The 17,316-nt window shown below is 41.7% G+C and overlaps 1 protein-coding gene across 2 annotated transcripts in view; it reads right to left on the bottom strand.

The window, feature by feature from the left end:
* Nucleotides 1–17,316, bottom strand: part of ALDH3A2 (aldehyde dehydrogenase 3 family member A2) — a 43,152-nt gene that overhangs the window by 4,942 nt on the left and 20,894 nt on the right. Inside the window, exons 7-11 of one of the 2 annotated variants that reach the window (XM_075850451.1) lie at nt 14,123–14,264; nt 6,905–7,071; nt 5,952–6,051; nt 4,023–4,258; nt 850–964 (exon numbers count right to left, since the gene is read on the bottom strand). In XM_075850451.1, coding sequence (XP_075706566.1) covers nt 899–964; nt 4,023–4,258; nt 5,952–6,051; nt 6,905–7,071; nt 14,123–14,264 — 711 coding nt within the window. In that variant the 3' untranslated portion in view covers nt 850–898. The remainder of the gene's footprint in view (nt 1–849; nt 965–4,022; nt 4,259–5,951; nt 6,052–6,904; nt 7,072–14,122; nt 14,265–17,316) is intronic. The other variant, XM_075850452.1, reaches the window with a different exon arrangement.

Genomic DNA, 17,316 nt, shown 5'->3' with positions numbered 1-17,316 from the left:
GGCTCAGCGCGAGGGCCCACTCCATACGTCAGACCCCGCACCATGTCGTGCAGTTACGTCATGGTTCTTGAAGGAGTTAATTGTGCACCACCACATAATAGCATGTCCTGGTGCGAGCGGTGATGTATGGAGCGTGCTCATGCTTGAGATAAATACAACAATGATGTGCTTGTATACCCACTTGATCTCTGCAGCAAATAAGTGGTCTCAGTGTATGGCATGGGATTGCTGAAGCCAGTGCTTGGCTGCAGCGATCATGTGGTTATACGGGCACGTCATTGCTGCAGCTATGTCAATACACAGCAGCGGGGAGGAACGGAGGAGCGGCGCTAGAACGACGGGGATCTTTAAGTTAAGTAATGTGGTTTTTTTGCATCCCTCCTACATTGGCCAATTTTTTAAATAACTCAGAAAGGAAACCTTAAAGGCCACAATCAGCTACATTTAAAGAGTTAATATTGAGGGACATTTAGCAGTCATTTAAAAACCTCAGTTTTGGACAACCTCTAACTCGTTAGAATAAGCAGATCACAAAGTGTCCCCCTGCTGGGACCACCAGCAATCTGCTGTAATCTGTAGGAAAATCTGTCAGGAAGTGTTTAACTTTTCTGCAGCACCACCCCAGGCGAAATGAAGCATTACACAGTGCCCCATTACGGATGGATTTTCCCAACTTTAATGTGGCTGGAAGTTTAAGCAATTCCTGACACCGTGCACCAAAATGTCAAGTTTTAATATATGGGGAAAAAAAAGGAGGGAAAAAAAAAAATACAAAAAATAAAAGGTTTTCCAAAAAATTTGCACTCAACAAACAAATGGGCATGCTCCCACAGTTCTGGGACAGCATACCTTACTGTAATTGTAAACGCTGCTCCCTGAATTCAGCTACTTATCTTGCTTAAAGCAGTCTCTGAAAAGCCAATGCAAGTTGAAGCCCTCTGCCTGCCAGTTGCCAACGGTATTTCTAATAAAATCCAAAAGAGGCAAAATAAAGAAAGATTATTTTCTGTAGTAAAAAGGAATATGGTCATATGTATACAAAAAGCCCTTCGATCCCTTAGTACTTATTCACAGGCTTGATTGACCTCTATGGGGAATATTCAGTCAACAACTAAGCATGCTACATGGCGGTTTCGATGGGTAGTCATAAAAAAGGTGCAAGTGGAATTCACGCTGGTTTATTCTGCAGTATATCCCAAATAGTGTTTGTATTTCTAGGAAGAATTATTACTAGATTTAAAACTTGGGCAATTCCATTATACTCCAGAATAAAGCGGATTCAACGATATGGATATCCAGGTCCTGGACAAGGGTTGACAAACGTGTATTAAAACATCTGTGTCTCTGGTGTTTTTTTTATTTGTCGATACTCAGTGCCAGCATATTCCGGAGCGCTGTACAGATATTGTCACCATTCAGATGAGTCCCTGACCGCAGTGGGGCTTACAATCTAATTTCCCCATCTCAGACACACATACTAGTACATACAGTTTTAGGACCCATTCACACGACCGGGATACTCGGCTGTGTGACGGCCGTTTATTGAACGGCCGTCGTATGGCCACAGTCAGAACAATAGACCCCAAATGGGGCTATTTACACGGCCGATTTTTTGACAGCCCGCTAAACCGGGCCGTCAAAAAGCGGAACATGCCCTATTTTGGACCGTTCTCCCAGCCGCACAGCTCACATAGAAATTTCTCGGACCGTGTAAAGCACGTCTGTTACTTGGATGCGATCTGAGAGACGGCTGCGCTTTCTGCCGCTCACTCGTTCTCTTCTTTTTGCTCGCTGTAGGAGCGGAATCCCTCTAATCTCTGGCCACAGCATTGCCGAAGCGGTAGCCGGGGATTCCTCTCTAGGAAGAGTCCGTCCCCTACTCTTGACGTGTAATGCCCGGCCACAGTGGCCTGTGATTCCGCTCAAGAAAGAGAAGTCCCTGACGTCACTGTCCATATATGGACAGTGACGTCAGGGACTTCTCCTTGAGCTGACTCACTGTGGCTGGGGATTCCTCTTCAGGAGTAGGGGACCGCTCCAAGAGAAGTCCCTGACATCACTGTCCATATATGGACAGTGACTTCTCCTGGATCGGTCCCCTGCAGTGGCGCTATCTACAGGAAGGGGGGGGGGTGTACCATCTACAGGAAGGGGGGGTGCCATCTACAGGGGTGCAATGTACAGGGGGCCAGTGTGTGGCACTATCTACAGAGGAGCAGTATGTGGCAAAAAACTTTAAACCGGACAGGGAAAAAACCTGATGCAAAACGGGTCAAAATCGGCGTTTTTATCGGCCGACACTCGGACCCGGACGTGTGAATAGGGCTTTATAGGAGGCCAATTAACCTATCAGTATGTTTTTGGAGTGTGGGAGGAAACCGGAGTACCTGTAGGAAAACCATCCAAACATGTGGAGAACATAAACTCCATACAGATGTTTTCCTCTGTCTGAAGCTAGAGAAACATATTCAACACAGGCATTTGATGCCTTGGTATATATCGTAGATAAGTGTAGCAACAGAAAAAATAAAAAATAAAAAACAATACATCAGTTGAGCAAGAAATTTAATGTAGCTCGATTAAATTACTTAATGCAAACGGTGCTTAGAAATATCACCATATAAAAATACGAATGTGAATATCGCCACTGTCACTTAACTAATACAGATGGTAAGTACGCTTGTGTGGCTAAGACTTTATGTATTGAAAGTAAATTACTTCAGCTTAAAAAATAGAGCGATGTTATTAGCACAAGTAAAAGGATCTGCTGTATCAAATGGTTCCACATGTGGTAGACAGAACCAAGCAAATGCCACTAGATATGTCCTATTGGCTAAAATGGTAATACTGTATGAAATAGGAGTCAGCTAGAATACAGATATTAAAGGGGTATTTCCAGAAACGACAATTATCACCTATCCACAGAATAGGTTATAATTGTTTCATTGCTGGGACCTCCACCGGTTGCACGCAACTTCTCGGCCGCTGTGAGGACATTGAAAGGAGTGGCGGTCGAGCATGCCCGATGCCACTCCACTCAGTCTTTGGTATTGAAAAAACAGCTGAGTGCTGTACTCTGCTATTTCCGTCATTCCCAAAGACATTGATTGGACAAGCAGACGCATGCCCGACTGCTGGGCGTGCAGTAATGATGTTCGGGACCCCATTCCAGCGATTTGCGGGGGTGCCAGTAATCAAACTATTATAATCTATCCTGTGGATAGGTGATTGTTGATTCTAGTCCAACACCTTTGATCTGGCCATACACATTTGATAAACATCAGTCAATCCTCCCAACTTAACCAATCCTGTATAGGGGCAGCCTGACTGTCCTCAGATATCAGAAAAAAGAACAATCAGTGATAATGGATTTCAATATGCTCGATCGCTAGAAAGGCGCAGAAAAATCCATAGGACGCCAACTTCTATACCTGCTGGCGTGACCCAGTTGCTAAAAATTCTAGCGTAAGTAGAGTGTTTGGAGAAACGTAGAAAATAGTACCCTCTTGGGATTAGTAAACATGTCATATTTGAGCCCCAGGTGCCACAAATATTTTCTACAAGTGGAATGAGCTCGATCATTCTATAATAGGCTGTGGAGTAGAAGGGCCAGAGGCCTTTACGCACAGTAATAGAATTTCCTCTGAGCTATTAACAAAGGTTCATTTTACATGGGCAAATTTCCTACCCGGCAACAAGCGCTGAGCGTCAAAAACATGTTGATCAGTGCTCGTTTGCGCCATTTACATAGAGCAATAATGGAGAGTATGGGAACGAATGATCGTTAATAGGATTGTTTATTCCCATACAGTTTGCCAGAACATCCCCTATTTACACAGGGAGATGCGCTGCTGATAAGGTATTTTATGCTGCATAAAAAAATATAATTTATCAGCTGACAAATGAGTTTGCTCGTTGGTCAGCTGATCGCTGCCATGTTTACATAGTTACTTAAAAGTGCGCTCAGTTGCCCGATCGGCTTGAGTAAAAGACCTTTAAACACCGTATACATAAACGCTTACCTTCAAAATCAAAGCTGCTACTATAGCGACAAAAGGCAGAAGCACAAGTCCCAGCTTCTTCTTGCTAAACTTGCTCATCAAAAAAAACTTGGCCCACTCAACTTTCTTCTGGCTGTAAGGGGGATACCTGAGCTTGTTTACACCTTCCATCGATAAGGACTTGATAAGGCATGCCCGTTTATGAGAAAAAGTATCAAATGAATGTTTGCCATGGTAGGCACCCATGCCACTGTTTCCTAATTAAAAAAAACAAAAAAAACATAGGCTGAAGCAAAATTGCAGTCAATTGTCAGTAAATCCATGTTTGCAACATAAATAGTTGGTTTTGTACTATGGGTCTTCTCAACTGATTTATAACAATATAATTTCACCAAAACTGCAGCAAGTAGCCACTACTGCAACGGTTACCTCTGTATCCCCTATAGTTACGCCCCTGAGGGGCGGGGGTGTGTGTGAAAAAACGTGAATTTATTAGCAAAAGTATTTAATGGCTTGGAGATTTGCAGGCTTTAAAGTAGATTAGGAGTATTAAATGTGGTTCTGATCATGGACAACTGAACGTATCCATCCTTAAACAATAAACACCTGAATAGTACAATTCAAAAGTGCCATTAACACAGTCTAATATCTTATTATCTGACCTGCTCCAATTCAAGCTGGAGCAACTGCAGCTAACAAAGAGAGGAAATTACATTTGACGCCGTTGTCCTTGCAGCTGCCAAAATTTAAGAGGCTCTGTCATCACATTATAAGTGCCCTATCTCCTACATAATGTGATCAGCGCTGTAATGTAGATAACAGCAGTGGTTTTTATTTAGAAAAACTATCAATTTTGACCAAGTTATGACCTATTTGATTTATGCTAATGCATTAATTAATAGACAACTGGGTGTGTTTTCTTTACCTTTTGACCAAGTGGGCGTTGTAAAGAGAAGTGTATGACGCTGACCAATCAGTATCATGCACTTCTCGCCATCCATGTACTCAGCACAGCGTGATCTAGCGTGATCTCTGTGCGGAATCAGTAGCGCAGTCGACTATGCCATTCATTCTGTCAAGACAACGGAACCCTTGCACAACTGAGACAAACAGAATCCGTTGGCACCGGATTAGTCACCATTGAAATCAATGGTAATGGAAACAGAAACTTATGGTTTCCGTTTAAGTCAGAGCTCTATTCTGGCGGAAAACTCAGACGGAACGTCAGAATAGAGCCCTCACTGATCTGTGAACGAAGCCTAAGGGCTCATTCACACGAATGTAGCCCACCTCGGACGGGAAAAACTGCCATTTTCCACGTCCATGAGAACCCGTGCAGGACGCGTTGTCACGGATCCCCCACAGACTAGTCTATGGAGGGATGCATGACACCCAGTAAAATAGGACATGTTCACACGCTCCGTTGAAACAGTCGTGTGAACGGCCCCATAGGAAATGCATGAGTCCGTGTGACAGCCATTGTTTTAACGGACGTGATTCACGCTCGTGTGAATGAGGCCTTAGCAGTCTACAGACTCTTTGTAACCGTCTTTATCCAAAAATAGGCTTCAATGGCGACGGATCCGGTGCCAATGGTTTCCATTTGTTTCAGTCAGGGCTCCATTCTGCCGGAAAGCTCCAACGGAATGTCGGAACGGAGCCCTGACGCAGATGTGAACGAAGCCTTAGAGCCATAGATCCACAGAGCGAGACAAAATTCTGAAGGCAACCGATTTGTGCACAAATAAAGGCGAGACCCCATTACAATGTCGTTTTAAATGAATTAGTGATATCAATATCATGAATTTCTGTAAAAAACAAACAAAACATAAATGGTATTGACACTTTAATCATGTCCAATTACCATTAACATCATTAGTATGGTATATTTACTTTTACTACCAGCATACTCCGTACAAAATCACACATTCATTTTCAGCAAATACTTACCAACGCCTCCAAATGGCAATTCAGTGATTGTAAAATGCATGAAAACATCATTTCCAGTGACTCCTCCACTTGATGTCTGGGAAATCATCTTTTTTATTATCTGAAACATTAATATTTTTATTAGAGAATTCTAAAAAAAGATATATATATATATATATATATATATATATATATATATGTGACCTGCCAGTAAATTGGATAAGAAAGGTCAGTTCGTTACACCAAATGAAGTCATATATCGCTATGTGCAGTGTAAATGAATGGAGAGAAGTGTATGATGCTGATTGGTCACTGATTGGTCAGCGTCATACACTCCTCTGTACAACACCCACTTGGTCATATAGTAAAACATGCCCAGTTGTCCATTAAGAAACTCATTAGCATAAAGCTAATATAGGTCATAACTGTCACAAATGATCATTTTTCTAAATAAAAAACACTGCTGTAATCTACATTACAGCGCCGATCACATCATGTAAAATATAGGCCACTCATAATGTGGTGACAGAGCCTCTTTAAAATCACACTTGCGTTGTATAATCCGTTACTCTGATCCGTTTTTTGATCAGAAAATAAAAACGAATCCGTTAAAAATCCCATTGAAATAAATGGGGTTTTTAATTGCATCTGTTAGCGCCTGTTACGTTAGTCATCCGTTTTTTGACAGAGATAGAAAGTGCAGAGTACAGGACTTTTACTCCATTCAAAAAGAACAGATGCCTAATGGATGGATGGATGGATTATTTTCATCATTAGGGTCAATAGGAAATGGATACAAACGGATTGTAATCCGTTTGCATTCATTATTTTGATTTCAATGGGATTTTTTATCCTGATTCTGATCTAAAAACGGATCAGAGTAAAGGATTATACAACGCAAGTGTGAACTTAGCCTTAGAGTGAATGTGATGGTCTGGGATATAACAATACATGTGGTTAGCGTGTACAAGTACCTTTTTGTTATTTGCAAATGCATAAAGTGCAAGAGGCTTCTCTCCCTTGTTGATAAACTCAATGGCTTCATCCACATCTTTCACAGTTAATATAGGGAGCAGTGGTCCAAAAATCTCTTCCTGCATGATCTTTGCTTCTGGCTTCACATCAGTAAGAACAGTTGGTGCTAGAAAAGATCACATTTTTAATAATTGATCTGTACAGTTTAAGTTATGTGCATACTCATTATCACCAAACAAAAAGAGACCTAGCAAACATTATTATTGAAGAGGTTTTACTATGCCAAATGTGCCAGAATTCTGGCGCATAAATAATTTTTACGTCTTCCTAGACAGTTTTCCAGAGGGTGTAGAAAAGGGGGCATGGCCAAGTAAAGATAGAAAATGCACCTGTTTTTTTTTTTTAATGACGTGCGCCAATTTTGACCCAAAATACTTAAAGATGATGTTTTCCCATCAGAGACATTTATGACATATCCACAGGATACGCCAATGTCACCTAAACTGCTAAATATAAATAAATATGCATTACTGCTAAAACTACATTTTGATAAAAAAGTGTTTGCCCACCTGCCACGACAAGGCGACCTCTGTAAGGTGGGGACCTACTCTGCACATACACCCAGAACTGGGACTAAGCCTACATATATACCTGGGGATGGTAGGATCCAGCATTGAACTGATTAAAATCACCCAGGGCAGAATGGGAGGAGTGCAAGAACAAAAACAAAAAGGAAATGGATAGAGGCAGTCACTAACCCCACATATTTGGATCACATAAACACACCTCTGGCACCCGCACCTATCTCTAGAACAAGGCCCCCTAAACCCTGTTCTGCCACTGTGTTGCGGTAGAAGCTGGTGAATTGCAACCATGAATTAGGAAACAGCGTAGCTCGCGGAGCTACGCTGTTTCTGTAAGTCCCATAGAACTGAATGGTAACTACGGAAACAGCGTAGATCACATGCTAGGCTGCTTCCGTAACTGCCATTCACTACCATATAGTCCGGAAGTGGCCGGGGAGGCAGAGGGAGCAGAAAAAGCTAGAACGGGGTTTACAGGGCCCTGTTCTAGACATAGGTGCGGGTCCCAGAGTTGTGGATGTCACAATTATCTCTGATGGGAAATCTCCTTTAACCCCTTAAGGACGCAGCCTAGTTTTGGCCTTAAAGGAACAGTGTCACGGAAATATTTTTTTTACATCAGTTTGATTTTAGTGTTTTATTAAAAAACTTTTATATTTGTGTGCTTGTGTTTTACTTTTTTTCACTTTTTCTTCCCTATGGGGGCTGCCATTTTTTTTTCCCATTTCTGTGTCGATTAACGACACATACAGACATGGAATACGGCAGCTACAGTCCCATAGTGAATGCGAACGGGGCCCGTTCCATCCACTATGGTGTACGCCGTCTGTGTGGGAACGGCGCATGCGCCGCTCCCACACAGTCCAAGTTTACCTGTGCGCCGTCCGGCGCCATTTTCCTGTAGACCGGAAGTCGCGGCCGGACAGTAAGATTACTACTTCCGGTCGCGGCTTCCGGACTTGTGCACTTGGAGCGGCGGTAGCAGACGGAGCGGACGGACCGGCAGCGACTGGAGCAGGTAAGTTATTTCTGTGTATGTAAGTGTTTTACTGTGTGTTTACTACTGTTTGTTAACCTACTACACGGTGTGTTAGCTCAAAAAATGGCGACACACAGTGTAGGAGGTTAGACCGTTCAATCCCCTCGTTTCTCCCGGCACTAGCCAGGATAAAGGAGGGGGGGATTCTGAGAGCTCACTAGAGAGAGTGAGTTTTCTAACATTTTGCAGCATAAAGCAATGTGGTTGCTTTACCACATGCAATGCTGCAATTTTGGGAATTGCTCCATCTAGTGACCAGCACTGGGAAATATTATAAATTAGAATCTAATTTATAATATTTCCTGACTCGTGAAAAAAAATTAGAACAATGTTTAATCACCTATACACTAATTGTTTAACTAAAAAAAATTTTTTCTAGCGACACATTCCCTTTAAGACTCAGAGCCCATTTTTCAAATCTGACATATTTCACTTTATGTGGTAATAACGTCGGAATGCTTAAACCTACCCAAGCGATTCTGAGATTGTTTTCTCGTGACACATTGGGCTTCATGTTCGTGGTAAAATTTGGTCGATATATTCAGTGTTTATCGGTGAAAAATTGCAAAATGTAGAGGAAATTTTGAAAAAAATTGCATTTTTCAGAATTTAAATGCATCTGCTTGTAAAACAGACAGTTATACCACCCAAAATAGTTACTAGTTCACATTTCCCATATGTCTACTTTAGATTGGCATCGTTTTTTGAACATTTATTTTATTTTTCTTGGATGTTACAAGGCTTAGAACATAAACAGTAATTTCTCATATTTTTAAGAAAATTTCAAAAGCCTTTTTTTTTAAGGTACCAGTTCAGTTCTGAAGTGGCTTTGTGGGGCCTATGTATTAGAAACCCTGATAAAACACCCCATTTTAAAAACTAGACCCCTCAAAGTATTCAAAACAGCATTTAGAAAGTTTTTTTTAACCCTTCAGGCATTTCACAGGAATTAAAGCAAAGTGGAGGTGAAATTTGCAAATTTCATTTTTCTTGCTGAATTTCAATTTTATTCAATTTTTTTCTGTAACACAGAAGGTTTTACCAGAGAAACACTACTAAATATGTATTTTCCAGATTCTGCAGTTTTTAGAAATGTCCCACAAGTGGCTCTAGTGCGCTCGTGGACTAAAACACAAGCCCCAGAAGCAAAGAAGCGCCTAGTGCATTTTGAGGCCCCTTTTTTATTAGAATATATTTTAGGCAGCATGCCAGGTTTGAAGAGGTGTTGAGGTATCAAAACAGTAGGAATCCCCCAATAGTGACCCCATTTTGGAAACTACACCCCTCAAGGAATTCATTTATGGTTGTTGTTACCATTTTGACCGCACAGTTTTTTCACAGCACCTATTTGAATTGGGCTGTGAAATGAAAAAAATGACATTTTTTCCAATAAGATGTAATTTTTTATCAAAATTTCTTATTTTCACAGGGAACAAAATACCCCATTTTGTTGCCCAATTTCTCCTGAGTGCAGCAATACCCCATTTGTGGTGCTAAACTGCCGTTTGGGCCCATGGAAGAGCTCAGAAGGAAAGGAGCGCTATTTGTTCTTTGGAGTCCAGATTTTGCTGGATTGGTTTTCGGGTGCCATGTCGCATTTGCAGAGCCCCAGAGGTATCAAAGCAATGGAAACCAACCAGAAATGACCCCATTTTGGAAACTACACCACTCAAGGATTCATTTATGGGTGTTGTGACCATTTTGACCCCATAGTTTTTTCACAGAACTTATTTGAATTGGGCTGGGAATTAAAACAAAATTATTTTTTTCAAATTATATGTAGTATTGGCTGAAAATTTCTTATTTTCACAAGAAACAAAATACCCCATTCTGTTGCGCAATTTGTTCTGAGGGCCGCAATACCCCGTTTGTGGTGATAAACTGCTGTTTGGGCCCATGGGAGGGCTCAGAAGGAAAGGACCACCATTTGGCCTACTGGGGATTTTCTGGTGCGAAGTCATGTATGCCGAAGCACCTGAGGTACCAGTACAGTTGAAACCCGCAAGAAGTGACCCCGTTTTAAAAACTACACCCTTAAAGGAAGTGTCACCAACATTTTTTTTTTTATATCAGTTTTATGTTAGGGTTTTATTAAAAACGTTTATTTTTATTTGTGTGTTACTTTTTTCTATTTTTACACTTTTTCTTCCCTATGGGGGCTGCCATTTTTTTTCCCATTTCTGTATGTGTCGATTAACGACACATACAGACATGGAATACGGCAGCTCTAGTCCCATAGGGACTGTGAACGGGGCCCGTTCCATCCACTTTGGTGTACGCCGTGTGTGTGGGAACGGCGCATGCGCCGCTCCCACACAGTCCGATTTGAAATGCGCGCCGTCTGGCGCCATTTTCCTGTGGACCGGAAGTCGCGGCCGGGCAGTAAGATTACTACTTCCGGTCGCGGCTTCCGGACTTGTGCACATGGAGCAGCGGCAGCAGACGGAGCGGACGGACCGGCGGCGACTGGAGCAGGTAAGTGATTTCTATGTATGTGCGTGTTTCAGTGTGTTTTACTAGTGTATGTAAACCTTCTACACTGTGTGTTAGGTCAAAAAATGGCGACACACAGTGTAGGAGGTTAGACCGTTCAATCCCCTCGTTTCTCCCGGCACTAGCCAGGATAAAGGGGGGGGGATTCTGAGAGCTCACTAGAGCGAGGGATTTTTTTCCAATTTTGCAGCATAAAGCAATGTGGTTGCTTTACCACATGCAATGCTGCAATTTTGGGAATTGCTCCATCTAGTGACCAGTGCTGGGAAATATTATAAATTGAATCCAATTTATAATATTTCCTGACTCGTGGAAAAAATAAAAAAAATTAGAACAATGTTTAATCACCTACACACTAATTAACTAAAAAAAAAAAAAAAACATGTTTTGCTGGCAACATATTCCCTTTAAGACATTCATCTAGAGGTGTAGTGAGCATTTTGATCGGAGACCTACACCCCATAAACTGTAATGTGGGCGTTCTCCCGGGTATGGCAATACCCTCCATGTGGCTGTTATCAGCTGCCTGGGCACACAGCAGGGCTCAGAGGGGAATGACGAGGTGGGATAAGCTGTGCGGAGTGCATCAGGGTAAGTAAAATTGGGGTAAATTATAAACCAAGGGATGTATGATAAATTTTAAAACACTCTTTCATACAGAGCTCTGGTTATTCGGGACACGTGTCACATTGATATATTGGGTCCTCCCTTATCCCCCTCTTATAACAGACTTTTCACCTCTTGACTTTTTCCCTTCTTGCCAGTTTGGGGAACTTCTCTTGGAAAGTGTTGCCCTGATACGATGCGTGTGGCCCCGCTTCCAGAAGTACTGGGTGGCCCCCCTTCTTGGTCCCTAAAGATTAGGTTCTTGATAATCACCTCTTGAAATTCCAGGAAAGTTCCCGTCTGGCCTGCACATCGACGTAGCACGTACGCATTGTACAATGCCATCGGTATGATGTGCCCGGCCAGCTTCTTATACCACACCGCATAGCGCTGTAGGGCTTCAGGATTTGATCTGACAAGTCCATCCCTCCCATGTACCTATTGTAGTCCAGGATGCAGTCTGGTTTGGGGGTGGCCTTTCCTTCATATATCCTAAACCTGTAGGTATACCCTGATGCACTCTCGCACAGCTTATACATCTTCACGTCATACCTTGCCCTCCTACCCGGCAGGTACTCGCGGAATTGAACCCTCCCTTTAAAATCTACCAAGGACTCATCAATAGAAATACACTTCTCGGGGGTGTATGCTTGGGAAAACCGGGCACTGAAATGCGGGCCGCGTGCTTGAGACCCCTGCTTTAGGTGTTTCACAGAAATTTAGAGCAAAGTAGAGCTGAAATTTACATTTTTTTTTTGTCAGAAAATCCTCTTTATACCATTTTTTTTTATAACACAAAAGGATTTATCAGAGAAACGCAACTTAATACTTATTGCCCAGATTCTACAGTTTAGAGAAATATCCCACATGTGGCCCTCGGGCGGTAATGGACTGAAGCACCGGCCTCCGAAGCAAAGGAGCCCCTAGTGGATTTTGAGGCCTCTTTTTTATTAGGCACCATGTCCGGTTTGAAGAGGTCTTGTGGTGCCAAAACAGTGGAAAACCCCCAAAAGTGACCCCAATTTGGAAACTACACCCCTTGAGGAATCCATTGTAGTTTTCTTGGGGTGCATGCAGCTTTTTGATCAGTTTTTTTAGCACTGTATTAGAGCTGTCAGCTACTCACTGACAGCAAGCATAGTGGGTCCTGACGTTGTCAGGACCCACTAAGCTTTCGTCTATGGCATAGCCGGACGCCATTGTTTGGTGTCCGGTTGCCATAGTCACCATCGCCGGCTGCTATCGTGTAGCAGGCCGGGGATGGCAGCTTAACCCCTAAAAAGCCGCGATCTCTATAGAACGCGGCTTTTAAGGGGTTAATCAGCGGGGACACAGCTCCTGTATGTGTCGGGAGGACGGCCGAAACGGCTGTTACTCCCGAGACGTACTATTCGGTCATGGAGCGCGAACGATACAGCTGCCATGACCTAATAGTACGTCCAGGAGCGGGAAGGGGTTAAGTAAGTGAGCCAAGAGGTGTCGTAAAGAAGAGAACAGTGTCTACTATGTCTTGTAAGTCCAAATCTATCACAGAGAGTGCCACTGAGATGAGTTTGGCACGTCTTCTGCCTGCCTGGTCTAGTTTTTAAGATGGTATTAATAACTATGCCCCAGAGCGCTTCAATTCCTCACTATTTTTAAGCTGTCCGATTACTATCAGTGAAAGTGAACATTGTGTTTATCCAAAGGGTGAAAACCTGCAAAGCCCTAGTTCTGTACAATTGGATCCGGTCTAGACAATGCTCTATAAGCAAAATAGCCTGGACTACAAGGTAATACATTTCACTTACACATTGCAGCAAACCATCAGAGCAGGAGAGAGACATGTGCTGCGGTTGTAATTTGCTCATAGTGGATTACCTACACTAAATACAATTGTTTTGATTTCATAGGATGTGAGAAATATTGGGTCCTGCGGAAATTGTAAGAAATGTTTGATTGCTAGAACCCCCCCCCCCTAAGCTCGCTGGGGGGGGGTTTCGGTGTTTCCCCTTTTCTTTTCACCCAATGACCAGAGTGAGGAGGAATTTATATGGGATGGTGATGTAGAATGCAGCCCGCCTCCCTGTACAAACTCTATGGGAGTTGCTGAGGGCATAGAGATGGATAGAGTGTCGGAAACAAACATTTGGGCCTGGCACCACTCAGACCGAGACCTAACATACTTTTATAATCTGTCAGATTACAAACAGGTTTTTTTTTTTTTTGGTTTTTTTTTAGACAAAATAATCGTCCCCCTGTTCTTTATGTTCCTATAGCTTCAAAGAATCAAAGCATTGAATGAAGTGTGAGTGACTCTGAACACCCCACACACATTGATATCTAAATCCACTATCCAGGGACATTGCTGTATGATGGGATTCTGGAACTGTAGAACTGGCACGAGCGCAGTGAAAACAGAAAATAAAGGAAGGGTCATACATTGAGGACTAGGCCGTGAGTCTGAAAGTGAAGGACATGCATTTGCCTTTTCACATACTACTTTGCCTACTTACCTATATAACAGGTGGACTCATCATGCTCCCCTCCAATAGCAATCTTCTCCCCCTCGAGCAAGTTAAGAACACGCTTAAAGTGATGTTTATTAATAATCCTTTCGTAATCTGGAGACTCCTTGGGATTATCACCATAATACTCCTGGTGTGAAAAAGAAAACAAAATCTTGTTGTTTTAGAACCAAATGCTTATTATAGCGTACGTCAAACACAGCACGCCGAACATGGTTCACTGCAAACTAGCTTTTCAGGATTTACTTTGCATTTTAAAAGCTTGAGAACACGGGATCTATACAGAATTTGTTCTTCTTAGTTCTCATAACCACAACAGGGCATGGTGGCAACTGTGCAATACTGAACCGGCCTCTTCTGCTCTTTTCTTTCTGTCAATCGCTCCGATACAAGTTGGTTGATCTGAATGGTTTCTACGTTTTCATTGCAAAAGTTTGGACCGGTGACTACATTCCATTCTACCTTTTCACTTTATAAAAGGCATTTTCAGATGGTTTAACCCCTCAATGAACAGACAATTTTATTTTTTCCATTTTAGTTTTTTTCCTCCCTGCCTTCCAAAAGCCATAACTTTTTTCTTGTAGTTTTTCATGGCACCATTTAGTGTACCATATAATGTACTGGGAAAGTGAAAAAAAAATAATCTTTGTGGGGTGAAATTGGCAAGAAAACAGCAATTCCACCATAGCTTTTTGAGGTTCGCTTTTATGGCATTCATCGAGTGGTAAAAACGACATGTTAACTTTCTTCTTTGAGTTGATACAATTACAGCGATACCAAATTTATACATCGTTTTATTCGTGTTTTACCACTTTTACAAAGAAAAAAAACCTGGTTAAAAAAAAATATTTGATTTGTGTAATATGTGGCAATATTCTGAGACCCATAACTACTTTTTTTTCCATCAATTAAGCGGTGTGATGGCTTACTTTTCGCGGGGCGAGCTGCATTTTTTATTGGTACTATTTTGGGCTACATGTGACATTTTGATAGATTCTGGCGGTTTAATTTTTTATGGCGTTCACCGTGCGGGTTAACTAATGTTATATTGTAATAGAGCTGCCTTTTAAGGATGCGGCAAAAACAGTAATGTTCATTTTTTTTACATTGCGCTTCTGCGAAAATGGGATTCAACGTTTAATATTTTTATATATAAAAAAAAAAAACTTTAACTGTATTTAACCCCTTAACGACCAAGGACGAAAATGTACGTCATGGTCGGCTGCTAGTTCCCGCACCATGACGTACATTTTCGTCCGCATTTCAAACTGTCACTCTGTGTAAACACAGAGTGACAGAACCGCGCTGACAGCTGTCCCCGGCAGCTGAGACATCAGCCTCGCCGGACAGCGGACCATCGCCGCTGATTTCGGCAGTTAACCCCTTAAGTGCGGCGACGGATTGCCGTCGCCGCATTTAAGTGGTTTGAAGCACATCAGCAGCCCCCACGAAGTGATCGTGGGGGCTACCGATGCTTGTCACGGCAATCGGAGGTCAGATAATGACCTCCGGGTTGCCATGCACGGAAGCCTCGGAGGAACAGCCTCCGGCCGTTCCTCCTCTGCTTCCTGTCAGTGTGACAGTCACGTCACAATGACAGTTAGAGTACATTACACTACGTGTGTAGTGTAATGTACTCTAGCAGCGATCAAAGCTGCAAGACTAAGTGTCCCCTAGTGGGACAAGTTAAAAAAGTAAAAAAAAGTAATAAAAATGTTTTAAAAAAAAGTGTAAAAATAAAAGTTATAAGTGATATAAACACTAAATGCTTTTTTTCCTATAATAAGACTTTTATTATAGAAAAAAAATGAACACGTTAAAAAAGTACACATATTTTGTATCACCGCGTTCGTAACGACCCCAACTATAAAACTATAATGTTATTTTTCCCGCACGATGAACACCCCAAAAAAAATCAATAAAAAACTACGACAGAAATCGCAATTTTTTGGGTCACCACCGCTCCCTAAATAAAGAATAAAAAGTGATCAAAAAGTTGCATGTTCCCGAAAATAGTACCAATAAAAACTTCTATCCGTCCCGCAAAAAACAAGCCCTTACACAGCTTTTTTGACTAAAAAATTAAAAAATTATGGCTCTCAGAATATGGGGACACAGAATTTTTTTTTTTTATAAATAAGTCATTTTATTGCGCAAACGCTAAAAAAAAGGACCAAACCTATATACATATGGTATCGCCGTAATCGTACCAACCCGCAGAATAAAATAAAAATGTCATTTATTGCGTACGGTGAGCGCCGCAAAAAAAAAAACTAAAAAAACGGTGTCAGAATTCCTGTTTTTTGCTCAGGATTGCAAAAAAATTGAATAAAAAGTGATCAAAAAAAATCGCATGTACCCCAAAATGGTACCAATGAAAACTACAGATTGTCCCGCAACAAATAAGCCTTCACACCACTCTATTGATGGAAAAATAAAAAAGTTATGGCTCTTGGAAAGCGGGGAGTGAAAATCTAAAATATGAAAGCAAAAAATGGATCAGTCCTGAAAGGGTTAATTCATTTCTAATGAAAAAACGTATGACAACATGTTGGGTATTTCCGTACTCGGGAGACTTTGCTTTATAAAAAAATGGTTGTTTTTTTCCTCCTTTATCCCTTGTGAAAATGAGAAAATGCAACATTTTAGTGGAAAAAATTTTGATATTAATTTTCGCGCCCTAATTCTAATAAACTCTGCAAAAGACCCGTGGGGTGTAAATGCTCACTATACCCCTAGAAAAATTCCTTGAAGGTTTTTCCAAAATGGGGTTACTTTTGGTGGGTTTCCACTGTTTTGGTCCCTCCAGTGCATTGCAAATGCGACATGGCACCGAAAACCATTCCAGCAAAATCATAAATCCAAATGGTGCTCCTTCCATTCTGAGCCCTGCTGTGGGTCCAAACATCAGTTTATTACCACATATGGGGTATTGTCGTAATCGGGAGACATTGCTTTACAAATGTTGGGGTGCATTTTCTTCGTTATTCCTTGTAAATAATAAAAATTTCTATGTTGTTTCAGAAAAAAAGTACATTTTAATTCTTAGACTAATTTCAATATATTTAGCGAAAAACCTGTGTGGTCAAAATGCTAACTATACCCCTAGATAAATACCTTAAGGGGTCTAGTTTTCGAAATGGGGTCGTTTATGGGGAGTTTCTATCATTCTGGCAGCTCAA

This window comes from Rhinoderma darwinii, chromosome 2, assembly GCF_050947455.1.
Source record: "Rhinoderma darwinii isolate aRhiDar2 chromosome 2, aRhiDar2.hap1, whole genome shotgun sequence".
Lineage (NCBI taxonomy): Eukaryota > Metazoa > Chordata > Amphibia > Anura > Rhinodermatidae > Rhinoderma > Rhinoderma darwinii.
The sequence above is the reverse complement of the archived record's forward strand: the minus strand, read 5'-3'. Positions and strand labels throughout refer to the sequence as shown.